This window comes from Girardinichthys multiradiatus, chromosome Y (genome assembly GCF_021462225.1).
Source record: "Girardinichthys multiradiatus isolate DD_20200921_A chromosome Y, DD_fGirMul_XY1, whole genome shotgun sequence".
In the NCBI taxonomy this organism is placed as follows: Eukaryota; Metazoa; Chordata; class Actinopteri; order Cyprinodontiformes; family Goodeidae; genus Girardinichthys; species Girardinichthys multiradiatus.
Window position 1 is genome coordinate 1,629,399 of NC_061818.1, and position 13,102 is coordinate 1,642,500.

The following is a 13,102-nucleotide window of genomic DNA, read 5'->3' on the forward strand; positions in this document are numbered from 1 at the left end:
GTTTCAATCAGGATCTACACTGTCTCAAAATACACAGAGAAGCCGATGTTAAATTAATGCTAGCTGCATTAATTGCTAATATAAGATGGTAAAGACTGTTTAAAATGTCAGTTTCATATTTTTTTATCCTTCTTTTAAAATAGTAAATTATTTATAGTGACTGGTCTCACACACACCCTGATGTTGACTCTGCTCCTGAAATAAAACAGAAGGCTAGAAAATATTTAGAATTTTGTTTAAATATCTTTTGATATTATAGTTTCTAACCACAAATCAGCTAAAATTGGTATTAGCAGGTCAAAGCTTTATAAAATATCAGAGATCAGAAATTGACCGTAAAACAATGTTCAGTGTAATCTAATACAAAACTGATGTATAACGCCAAATTGTCTTGAAATAATTCACATAGTGCCATTATTTTGAACATGTTTTATACATCATGGAATGTTTCAGTTGCTCATATCAAGTACATACATTTTTACTACCTTTAGAGTACACACTATTTTAGAACTGTCAGACATATGTACTGTAAACTTATATTTGAAGATACTTCTTTCTTGAATTAATTATACAGAAAAGCATCAGTCACAGAACAGAATAAAAACCCCTGTAAAATCTGAGTTACTTCTTCTGTCCTAAGATGTACCTAAATTCAGAAAGCAAAAAAGCATAAAGCAAAAAAAATGCTTGTATGCATCCATTTTATAGAAAAAGGACACAATGAGGTTTTGGAATGTCCACAGGAGAGCAATAATGATATTTTCAAACTTTCAAATTGACTGGAACATAAAAGCTGGCAGAAAGACATCTGTTCCTCTTAGGCAACTTTTAGAAACTAAAACATAAATATCAACTTAGTAACTAAAATCTCTCCATAAGAAAAACTAAAACAACTGATGCCAGGTGTACTCATAAAGAATTTGATAAGCACCAGTTTTCCTTGTTTATGACTCAACATTGTGTGTTAAAATGATTCAGTAGCTGCCAGTAAAAAGGGTTCAGTAGAAAGATAAACATCTCTGCAGTTGGCACCACGAACAGTGTGGCATGTAGGCGAACCCAAGAGAACACAACAAATCTGAGGAGGGAACGTGAAAAATTGCAACATAGTTCCTGTGTTTTACACTCATGGGTTAAAGGCATATATTTAAAAAACGACTTCTGGACATGATCATTAAAGTGTCATTCAAGCTAATATAAGTACCTAGTATACCACTTTAGGTACAAGCTACCTACAAACTGTGTACAAGTATGAGGATCACTAAAACATAATAGTGCCAGCTTGGAATGACAGATTGTATTAGATGTGTCATTGTTAAAGAAACAATGTGCCTAATGATGTGGGTTTATAATGAGGGAGTCCAAACTATGTAATGCCTCAGTTCTCAGAACACCTGCTCCTTAGATGATCTGTGTTACTAATATCAGAGTTCTTCTCAGTTGTCTTGCACTTTGTAAACTAATCAGACAGTAAGGCAGTAATCGGGGATGGCTAAATGCATTCAGATTGTAACCTGTTTCAGTTGGCTTTATTAAATGCAGTTTTATGTTTACCCGTTTTATTTCACACAACCCATGTAACAGCACTCACACAGATTATTACCCTATTAATCTGTCATACAATTCTCACCACCTGCTAGACCTGCCCAGTATTACCTGTAGCATGCAAGGGGTTCATAGCAAACATATTCTCCCAGATAATAAATAGTCTATCCAGCTACTGGAAAAACTGCAATTTCTTCATGTCTTGACCACCTTACCACCTCTTTACCTTCTGAAAAAATGAATGCTGCATTGGTATCACCAAATATACTAAAGGCATAGAGAGCCTGACTACCACCTGCCTAATAGTGCTGATGGTAGTCAGAGGACCCAGTGGCGCTGATTGTATGGCAGCCCCACTTCTGTAGGTCTGTCCCAGGGCAGCTGTGGCTACAATGTAGCTTACCACTGCCAGTGTGTGAATGTGTGTACAAATGGGTCAATAACCGATTGTAGTGTGAAAGCGTGATAAAATGCGATACAAGCACAGACCATTGACCAATTTCAGTGTGTTGGTTGACCTTTTCCTGACAAACATCCCTGACTTGTTGAGTCATAGGGAAATACTGTTATGCTCAGTTAACATGACGATTTGTTACTGTGTTTTGTACATTTAAACACTGAACCAACATGTTCTCTAACAGAAGTTAAGTGTCTGATTAAATAAACTAAAAACCTAAGGGTGTTAAATAAAGGCTAGATCCTATGTAAGCAACATGGGTCACTTTGTTTTATAGGAACAGCAGCCATACTGGAATTTAAGGGGGGGGTAGATGAAGTAACACAGGGTTTAAATAAACTGGATTCACTTTGTTACATTATTGTGTGTCTGGAAGTCAAAACAATAAAAAACAAAAATCAACAAAAAAGTAGAAAAATACTTTATATTTGTTGGCAAGATTCATTTTCTGTCTGATATGAATCTCTTGGCACATTGTGAAATTCTGACCCCAATTATTTTTTTATCAAGGTCTGATCTTCTTGTGAAATGTAACAAATGACAAAATCTGCTGATATTCATAAGTAACATGTACATATACAAAGTTCTGAAGTCCTCAGATTAACAGAAACATGCATGTTCATGCACATACAGAATCTTTTAGAGAAGACTTCATAAATGTTTCTAACAGCTCTTTGAGACTTTACTGCACATGAAAGCTGCCTTTACCATCTAACAGGCTAAGTTCTACAAAAGGAAACCACTTTTGGTACCAAAAGGATGCAGAGTCCCCCACATTGTGACTGTGTTGTATACACATACAAATGAACACACACAGTCCTTTCTGTGTCCAGGGGCAGTTTGTCCTGGATGTCTAATCCATGGCAAGGATGCTGAAACCGATGAAAAAATGTGGGCAGTTTTCTCTGTTCTTAGAACACCCACGTGACCGGGACCCACTGTGGGTTTTTGGAAACTGTTTCCAAGGCAGCTTTGACAGTGCGATACGTCTCATCAAGGTTCTCATTAATGATGGTAAGGTCAAAGAAGTGACCAAAGGCTGCCTTAATTTTGGCACTCTCATCGCAGGTCCTCTGCAGCTCTTCATCCTGCAACAGAGAACACACAGCATAGCTTTCCTCACAGTTCTGTGACACAAATATTTCAATGCATTACATAATTCATTTTCCTCATACCGTCAGGGCCTTCGTGACCACCCCTGCCTCTACAGCAGAGTGATTCATCGCCTTGAGCACCTCGAAGTCAGGAGACTGAAGGAATACCACATAGGGCAAGAACTCTGAGGTCCGTAGTACTTTGAGAGACTGGAAGGAGCAGGAATATGCAACATGCAAAATACATGGACAGATTAGATTTAACCTGCACATTTTATGAAAGTTAGAACTTTTTCTTTGACTTAGAGCTCATCCAGGAGGAGTGACTGCTACAAACCTCTGACTCATTGCAATCTGCTGGGTTTGCTTAGACAGAAAAACTTTTTATCCAATTTGAATAAATAACTAACTCTGACTGCACTGTTCAATGATTAGGATTAATTAGAATGTATGAACCTGACTGTTGTGAAGTGCCTTGAGACAACATGTGTTGTGAATTGGCGCTATATAAATAAACTGAATTGAAACTGAATTAGAGCATATATTGGAAGCCAAAGTCATGACTAATAATTTCTCAAAATAATTTCTCCATGAAAGGTATCAGATCTTACAGAGAGAAAAAAGAAAGTTTCTCTGACTGTTATTAAAGTCATTGAAGAAAATAGGTGCACACCTGTTGCTTCCATAGGATCTAAGAAGGAAAGGAGCAGCCTGCTGCTGATAATGTCTTGGATTTGATTCATTGATCATGAGCAGGTGTGCATCACGTTATTGCTGCAGAAGGTTATTCTACAAGCTGTTGGCTCATGGGGAAACGGCATGTTCCTCTTGACTTTACTGACAGTCATAGGATTTTTTTGACCCATCATATGTATGAAATTATGGGAGTTTTAAATTTTTTTTTACGGTGTCCTGTCCGGCAGAGTAGCGCTCAGAATTGTTGAGTGGAGCATTACAGCTGATGCTTTAAAGCTCTGTTTGATATTTATAAAATAAACTTTATTAGAAACTGCTTTGGGATTATTTCAAATTATTTCGGACACCGAGACAGAAACGAAAAGGAAAAAAATAAGAAGCACGAAAGAGAGAGAGGTGGGGCAAAAAGGTAAAGGGGAGAGAAGGAGAAAAGAATGGAGGAAGGATGAAGGATGTACAAGGATGAAGAGAATACAAGACAATACCCTGCTTGCTTCTACACTTGCAGAAGCATTCATATAAACAGCTTTTTTTTAACCAAAAGGTGCATGATACCACCCTCACTGGACCTGGGACAGATACGGAGGAGATCGGAGCCATAGACATCCAAAGGCCTCCCAGAGTACCGGAACCCCAGGAGACCCATCACCGGGACCACCACAACTCCCCAGAGAAGAACAGGAGAAAGTCCCAGGGGAACCACCGAGCAGCACCTGTCTAGGTCCGAACACATACAGCCATGCACCCAGAGACCCGAGACCCCGGGACATATCACTTCCCAAGCAGAGGCCCGACAGAGCCCAGGGGTCCAGGCCCCGGCAAGCAGCCACCAGGAGTGAGCCGGCACACACCAAAGCACCCAGCCCAGGACACCGAGAACCACCAATACACCAGCGGGCAGAGACAACAACCACCGGCAGGTAGTGTGGCGGGGAGGTAATAGGCCCCACATTTTATCGGGGCCCTAAACTGATCCAGGAGAAGGAGCAATCCAAGACCCAACCTGACACAAAAAAACAGGTACACAGTCACAATCACACATTCCCACCCTCGTGCGTACACATAAAAACACACACACCCATGCACCCAACGTAATGACAAACAACAATGGATGCCATACACTCACTCAACTCCCCATACATGCTCTATACTCCCAGGTCCGGATGCCGATACCCCGTAGGGGCAACCAGAACCTGGACCCAGGAAGTGGTCCCCTTCCCTCCGGGGATGGAGACAGGCAGACTGCCTCAGCACCTGAACCTGGATCGTGAAAAGGTTAGTGGCTTTTCCCTTGAGTCTTTCTGAAAACCCTGACTCTTTAACAGCCACTAACCTGTCATCTCCCCTTGTGGAAGTTCCTGTCCATTCCTGCAGAGGTTTCCTGATATCCGCCTGTCTATCTGTTAAAATAAATTGTTTAAAATGCTCTTAGAGTCTGGCAAAAGTTACGGGTCCACAGTATGGGGTATTGCAACCACACTGGGGGGATTTAGAGCATTAACACCCGGTTTCAGATCACACTACACCCTCTCGATAGGACTTTTAATCCAGACTTTGACTAGAACACTTCAAAACCTTTCATTTGTTTTTTTCTTTTTTTGTGGAGCCATCCAGAAGTGAACTTGCTGGTGTGGTTTGGATCATTTTTCTACTGTATAAACCGACTATCCCTTAGCAGATGGCCAAACATTCTCCTTCCTGACTTTCCGTTTGAGAGCAGAATTGATTATTTTTTATGTTTTATATTACATCAATAGCAAGTTGTTTGGGTTCTGAAGTTGCAATTAAACCCTAGACCATCACAGTAGCACCACCAGTTTGTCCGATCAAGGTTCTTTTTTAAATAAATGCTATTTTAGGTTTACACAAGATGTAATGGAACACAGCTTCAAAAACCATTCCAATTTTGTTCATTAGTCCATATAAAATGTCTTGGACCATCAAGATGTTTTTTGGAAAATGTGAGACAGGCCTTTGGCTTCTTTTGGGTTAGCAGTGGTTTTGGCCTTGGAGCTCTCCCATGGATGCCATTTAGCCCAGTCTCTTTCTTTTTGTTGGATCATCCACCCTGGCCTTAACTAAGACAAGGGAGGTCCACAGTGCTGGGTTTTTTGTGACCTCCTGGATCAGTTTTGGTTAGGAAAATCTAAATCAGATTTTCAAATAATAATCACTGTAATTTAATGATTTAACAAGGGAGGGCAGTTATATTTTCACAGAGGACCATGTTGGTTTGGATGGATTTAAAATTGAAAGCTGCTTCTGTATTTCCTCAGGATGCCATTGCCTGATATTAAAGTTTGTCGATTGTAAACATTTAACTGTGATAAATTGCAAAAATGGAACAAATCTGTAAGGGGACAAACACTTTTTCATGGAACTAAAGAGCTGAGTGCCATCAGCTGCTAAACAGCAACACAAATATGTTAAATATACAGGTCCTTCTCAAAATATTAGCATATTGTGATAAAGTTCATTATTTTCCATAATGTCATGATGGAAATTTAACATTCATATATTTTAGATTCATTGCACACTAACTGAAATATTTCAGGTCTTTTATTGTCTTAATACGGATGATTTTGGCATACAGCTCATGAAAACCCAAAATTCCTATCTCACAAAATTAGCATATTTCATCCGACCAATAAAAGAAAAGTGTTTTTTATACAAAAAACGTCAACCTTCAAATAATCATGTACAGTTATGCACTCAATACTTGGTCGGGAATCCTTTTGCAGAAATGACTGCTTCAATGCGGCGTGGCATGGAGGCAATCAGCCTGTGGCACTGCTGAGGTCTTATGGAGGCCCAGGATGCTTCGATAGCGGCCTTTAGCTCATCCAGAGTGTTGGGTCTTGAGTCTCTCAACGTTCTCTTCACAATATCCCACAGATTCTCTATGGGGTTCAGGTCAGGAGAGTTGGCAGGCCAATTGAGCACAGTGATACCATGGTCAGTAAACCATTTACCAGTGGTTTTGGCACTGTGAGCAGGTGCCAGGTCATGCTGAAAAATGAAATCTTCATCTCCATAAAGCTTTTCAGCAGATGGAAGCATGAAGTGCTCCAAAATCTCCTGATAGCTAGCTGCATTGACCCTGCCCTTGATAAAACACAGTGGACCAACACCAGCAGCTGACACGGCACCCCAGACCATCACTGACTGTGGGTACTTGACACTGGACTTCTGGCATTTTGGCATTTCCTTCTCCCCAGTCTTCCTCCAGACTCTGGCACCTTGATTTCTGAATGACATGCAGAATTTGCTTTCATCCGAAAAAAGTACTTTGGACCACTGAGCAACAGTCCAGTGCTGCTTTTCTGTAGCCCAGGTCAGGCGCTTCTGCCGCTGTTTCTGGTTCAAAAGTGGCTTGACCTGGGGAATGCGGCACCTGTAGCCCATTTCCTGCACACGCCTGTGCACGGTGGCTCTGGATGTTTCTACTCCAGACTCAGTCCACTGCTTCCGCGGGTCCCCCAAGGTCTGGAATCGGCCCTTCTCCACAATCTTCCTCAGGGTCCGGTCACCTCTTCTCGTTGTGCAGCGTTTTCTGCCACACTTTTTCCTTCCCACAGACTTCCCACTGAGGTGCCTTGATACAGCACTCTGGGAACAGCCTATTCGTTCAGAAATGTCTTTCTGTGTCTTACCCTCTTGCTTGAGGGTGTCAATAGTGGCCTTCTGGACAGCAGTCAGGTCGGCAGTCTTACCCATGATTGGGGTTTTGAGTGATGAACCAGGCTGGGAGTTTTAAAGGCCTCAGGAATCTTTTGCAGGTGTTTAGAGTTAACTCGTTGATTCAGATGATTAGGTTCATAGCTCGTTTAGAGACCCTTTTAATGATATGCTAATTTTGTGAGATAGGAATTTTGGGTTTTCATGAGCTGTATGCCAAAATCATCTGTATTAAGACAATAAAAGACCTGAAATATTTCAGTTAGTGTGCAATGAATCTAAAATATATGAATGTTACATTTTCATCATTACATTATGGAAAATAATTAACTTTATCACAATATGCTAATATTTTGAGAAGGACCTGTACAGTGCAAGCTTTAGGTGCTTCTTGGCATGGCAGCTAAAAAACAAATGGATGATCATGGCTGACCTTCATTTCTCAGCTTTGCTCCACATCTGGAAATTGGGAAAATAACTCTGACAACACCTTTACTTCCATGGTCAACATTAAAAGATGACAAATTTAGGCCAGTAATACTGGTATAAAGTAACTGGTTTTAAAATCATAAGGAGCATGTGAACAATGTCAGCATACCTGTAGGTTGGCAACCAGTATGCAGACGCGTCCTGCCTCCACCACTTCGTGTATTGAGTCAATCTTTAAACCATACAAGTTGCCTTCATACTCTCCATATTCAAGATAGCGGCCATTCTTGATGTCTGCCTCCATCTTAGTGCGGCTTGTGAAAGCATACATTCGACTCTCACGTTCACCCTTTTTGGGCTTTCTGGAGGTGTCTGGATAGAGATGAAAACACAACTATTATCAAGGTTCTAACCCAAGACTTTCAAAGAAAGCATAGCTATTGTCCTTATAATGATAAAGCATTTAAGATAAAAGGGTAGAGTAGAAATATGACAAATTATTCTTAATGTATCCACTAAGCTTCAAGTCAAGCAATAAAATCAGATGTCATACATGGGATGGTGGTGCCAAAGAGTTGTGGATTTCTCAACAGAAGCTTGGCCTTCAGTCTGCGCCTCCCAACTCCCTGAGCACCGATTAGAACCAACGTTTTTCTTTTAAATGGTGGAACCTTTGCCACCTCCTCATACAGCAGGATTTCATGTCTATCAAATTCTGAATGAAATGAAAGGTTAAATGATAGGACATATGCAGGTTAGTTAAGAATCACTCAGGAAGAAATGTACAGTGCCTTGCGAAAGTACTCAGCCCCCTTGAACTGGTCAACCTCTTGCCACATTTCAGGCTCCAAACATAAAGATATAAAATTTATTTTTTGTGAAGAATCAACAACAAGTGGGACACAATCATGAAGTGGAATGAAATTTATTGGATGTGTCAAACGTTTTTAACAAATAAAAAACTGAAAAGTGGGGCGTGCACTATTATTCGGTCCCTTTACTTTCAGTGCAGCAAACTCACTCCAGAAGTTCAGTGAGGATCTCTGAATGATCCAATGTTGTCCCAAATGACTGATGATGATAAATAGAATCCACCTGTGTGTCATCAAGTCTCCGTATAAACGCACCTGCTCTGTGATAGTCTCAGGGTTCTGTTCAAAGCGCAGAGAGCATCATGAAGACCAAGGAACACAGAAGCAGGTCCGAGATACTGTTGTGGAGAAGTTTAAAGCTGGATTTTGATACAAAAAGATTTCCCAAGCTTTAAACATCCCAAGGAGCACTGTGCAAGCAATCATATTGAAATGGAAGGAGTATCAGACCACTGCAAATCTGCCAAGACCCGGCCGTCCCTCTAAACTTTCATCTCAAACAAGGAGAAGACTGATCAGAGATGCAGCCAAGAGGTCCATGATCACTCTGGATGAACTGCAGAGATCTACAGCTGAGGTGGGAGAGTCTGTCCATAGGACAACAATCAGTCGTACACTGTACAAATCTGGCCTTTATGGAAGAGTGGCAAGAAGAAAGACATTTCTCAAAGATAACCATAAAAGTCTCGTTTAAAGTTTGCCACAAGCCACCTGGGAGACACACCAAACATGTGGAAGAAGGTGCTCTGGTCAGATGAAATCAAAATCAAACTGTTTGGCCACAATGCAAAACGATATGTTTGGTGTAAAAGCAACAGAGCTCATCACCCTGAACACACCATCCCCACTGTCAAACATGGTGGTGGCAGCATCATGGTTTGGGCCTGTTTTTCATTCTGGAAGAAAACCTGTTGGACTCTGCAAGAGACCTGAGACTGGGATGGAGATTTATCTTCCAACAAGACAATGATCTAAAACATAAAGCCAAATCTACAATGGAATGGTTCACAAATAAACGTATCCAGGTATTGGAATGGCTAAGTCAAAGTCCAGACCTGAATCCAATTGAGAATCTGTGGAGAGAGCTGAAGACTGCTGTTCACAAATGCTCTCCATCCAACCTCACTGAGCTCAAGCTGTTTTGCAAGGAAGAATGGGCAAGAATTTCAGTCTCTCGATGTGCAAAATTGATAGGGACATACCTCATGCGACTTGCAGCTATAACTGCAGCAAAGGGTGGCGCTACAAAGTATTAACTCAAGGGGGCGAATAATATTGCACGCTCCACTTTTCAGTTTTTTATTTGCTAAAAAAGTTTGACACATCCAATAAATTTCATTCCACTTTACGATTGTTTCCCACTTGTTGATTCTTCACAAAAAAATTTAATTTTATATCTTTATGTTTGAAGCCTGAACTGTGGCAAGAAGTTGAAAAGTTCAAGAGGGTCGAATACTTTCGCAAGACACTGTACAATTTTAGAACTAGGAAATTAAAAAACAGCACATAGAGAAATCCCACTTTTACCTGCATTTTTTGTGGTCACATACATCATCTTTTTCTTTTTCTTCACTCCAAGACCAGTGCAAAGATTTCCTGTCACATCATAAAACAGCTTTTATGTAGCCAGACTTGCTTTAGCTTATTGAAATGCTTTATGGTTCACTCCACCAGCTCAGTGTTAAGTGTTCAAGTACAGAAACCACACAGATTGGGAAATGAAATATACCACTTTGGAATGATCCATATGTTATATATTCTTATTGTTCTCATATCAAATGATATACAAAGACAGAAACTAGAATATATAGTGCTTGCAAAAATATTCACACTCATGAGGGTGTGAATACTTTTGAAAGGCTGTATCGAACAACTCATCAGGCCTCCTGACTAGAAAAACAAGTATAGCTAAAAAAATTTGAATATTGTTTAACAATATTTATGCCACTCATTTTAGAAAGTGGAACTTATATATTATGTAGATCATTACACAGAGTGAGATTTTTCTTTCTTTTGTTCTTGTAAAAATAAAAAAAGAATTAAGAGTGCTTCACCTCACTGTCAAGACCATTCCACAAACTAACACCCTTAACTGAAATCTTTCCATCCACACAGTTCTACATCTATTTTTTTTTTGAAGAGCTCAGTTCCTTTTAAATTATATTTACTTTTCCCTTTTAATAAGTCTGATTTGAAAGTTGTTTGGTAACGTTTTCTTATGAGCTTTGTACATAATTTTTAAAGTACAAATTTCAATCAACTCATGAATTTTTAGTAAATATAACTGTATAAATGGTGGATTTGTATAATCTCTATATCCACTTTCACTAATAACTGACAGCTCTTTTCTGTAAGAGGAAGTTTGAATTTATATATGTTTTACAGGCGCTACCCCACACTTCCACACAATACGTCAGATATGGCACAATCGATTCATTATACAATATATAAAAAGCCTTTTTGTTCAGAATATCCTTGACCTTATTTATTAAAGCAATGGTTTTAGATATTTTACCTTTTATATTATTTATATAAGGTTCCCATGACAAATGCTCATCAATAAGAACACCCAATTTTATATTTTTGCTGTGTTCCTGACATGCCCTATGGCTTTCTTTTGTCAACGGTTATCTTCTTGCCACTCTTCTATAAATGCCAGATTTGGAGGGACCATTTTAGCAAAGAGGTGTACAGGGGTTGGACAATGAAAATGAAACACCTGTCATTTTAGTGTGGGAGGTTTCATGGCTATATTGGACCAGCCTGGTAGCCAGTCTTCATTGATTGCACATTGCACCAGTAAGAGCAGAGTGTGAAGGTTCAATTAGCAGGGTAAGAGCACAGTTTTACTCAAAATATGGAAATGCACACAACATTATGGGTGACATACCAGAGTTCAAAAGAAGACAAATTGTTGGTGCACGTCTTGCTGGCGCATCTGTGACCAAGACAGCAAGTCTTTGTGATGTATCAAGAGCCACGGTATCCAGGGTAATGTCAGCATACCACCAAGAAGGACCAACCACATCCAACAGGATTAACTGTGGACGCAAGAGGAAGCTGTCTGAAAGGGATGCTCGGGTGCTAACCCGGATTGTATCCAAAAAACATAAAGCCACGGCTGCCCGAATCACGGCAGAATTAAATGTGCATCTCAACTTTCCTGTTTCCACCAGAACTGTCCGTTGGGAGCTCCACAGGGTCAATATACACGGCCGGGCTGCTATAGCCAAACCTTTGGTCACTCATGCCAATGCCAAACGTCGGTTTCAATGGTGCAAGGAGCACAAATCTTGGGCTGTGGACAATGTGAAACATGTATTGTTCTCTGATGAGTCCACCTTTACTGTTTTCCCCACATCCAGGAGAGTTACGGTGTGGAGAAGCCCCAAAGAAGCGTACCACCCAGACTGTTGCATGCCCAGAGTGAAGCATGGGGGTGGATCACTGATGGTTTGGGCTGCCATATCATGGCATTCCCTTGGCCCAATACTTGTGCTAGATGGGCGCGTCACTGCCAAGGACTGCCGAACCATTCTTGAGGACCATGTGCATCCAGTGGTTCAAACATTGTATCCTGAAGGCGGTGCCGTGTATCAGGATGACAATGCACCAATACACACAGCAAGACTGGTGAAAGATTGGTTTGATGAACATGAAAGTGAAGTTGAACATCTCCCATGGCCTGCACAGTCACCAGATCTAAATATTATTGAGCCACTTTGGGGTGTTTTGGAGGAGCAAGTCAGGAAACGTTTTCCTCCACCAGTATCACATAGTGACCTGGCCACTATCCTGCAAGAAGAATGGCTTAAAATCCCTCTGACCACTGTGCAGGACTTGTAGATGTCATTCCCAAGACGAATTGATGCTGTATTGGCTGCAAAAGGAGGCCCTACACCATACTAATAAATTATTGTGGTCTAAAACCAGGTGTTTCAGTTTCATTGTCCAACCCCTGTACTGCATCAATGTGGCGTGACATGGAGGCAAACAGCCTGTGGTTCTGCTGAGGTATAACTGAAGTCCAGGTTGCTTTAATAGTGGCCTTCAGGTCATCTGCATTGTTGGTTCTGGTATCTCTCATCCTCCTCTTGACAATGCTCCATAGATTCTCTATGGGGTTCAGTTTAGGCCAGTTAGTTGGCCAATCAAGCACAGTAACACCATGGTCATGGAACCAGCTTTCAGTATCTTTGGCAGTGTGGGCCAGTATCAGGTCCTGCTTGAAAATGAAATCAGCATCTCCATAAAACTTCTCAGCAGAACTAAGCATGACGTGCTCTAAAGTTTTCTTATTGACGGCTGCATGGACTGTAGACAGAAAACAC

The 13,102-nt window shown here is 40.7% G+C and overlaps 1 protein-coding gene across 2 annotated transcripts in view; it reads right to left on the reverse strand.

The window, feature by feature from the left end:
* Positions 1 to 414: 414 nt before the first annotated feature.
* Positions 415 to 13,102, reverse strand: part of LOC124863842 (MAGUK p55 subfamily member 2-like) — a 30,611-nt gene continuing 17,923 nt past the window's right edge. For both annotated transcript variants that reach the window (XM_047358357.1, XM_047358358.1), the window contains exons 10-14: positions 10,299 to 10,367; positions 8,453 to 8,614; positions 8,069 to 8,271; positions 3,178 to 3,306; positions 415 to 3,090 (exon numbers count right to left, since the gene is read on the reverse strand). In XM_047358357.1, coding sequence (XP_047214313.1) covers positions 2,914 to 3,090; positions 3,178 to 3,306; positions 8,069 to 8,271; positions 8,453 to 8,614; positions 10,299 to 10,367 — 740 coding nt within the window. In that variant the 3' untranslated portion in view covers positions 415 to 2,913. The remainder of the gene's footprint in view (positions 3,091 to 3,177; positions 3,307 to 8,068; positions 8,272 to 8,452; positions 8,615 to 10,298; positions 10,368 to 13,102) is intronic.